General features: G+C 55.7%; 1 protein-coding gene across 1 annotated transcript in view; it reads left to right on the top strand.

The window, feature by feature from the left end:
• LOC118324931 (myelin transcription factor 1-like) overlaps positions 1-253 on the top strand; it is a gene marked incomplete at its 3' end in the record, with an annotated part of 32,450 nt that overhangs the window by 18,315 nt on the left and 13,882 nt on the right. The window contains 1 exon segment of the mRNA XM_035657440.1: positions 3-252. Within this exon segment, the coding sequence (XP_035513333.1) occupies positions 3-252 (250 nt within the window).

The raw sequence follows: 253 nt of genomic DNA, 5'->3' as shown, positions 1-253 counted from the left end.
TGATCATTGAGCCTGAGCTCAGAGCAGCGCCACCTGCAGCCGAGTGTCAGTCTCCCTCTCATAGCAACGAAGAGGTGGCCAACTCTCTCCTCCACCTCGGGCGAGTCTCAGACAACAATACTCCAACTGTGGCCACTCAGCAGCCTGTTGCTATGGAGACTGAGGAGGATGTCACCGTAGCAGCCAAGCAGGGTAAAGAAGTAAAGGACAAGCAGGAGGGGGACGTGAATGAGAGGGAAGAGGAAGAGGAGGA

The sequence above is a fragment of the Morone saxatilis genome, unplaced genomic scaffold (genome assembly GCF_004916995.1).
Source record: "Morone saxatilis isolate NCDOM2014 unplaced genomic scaffold, NCSU_SB_2.0 Contig15, whole genome shotgun sequence".
Taxonomy (NCBI): domain Eukaryota; kingdom Metazoa; phylum Chordata; class Actinopteri; family Moronidae; genus Morone; species Morone saxatilis.
The sequence above is the reverse complement of the archived record's forward strand: the minus strand, read 5'-3'. Positions and strand labels throughout refer to the sequence as shown.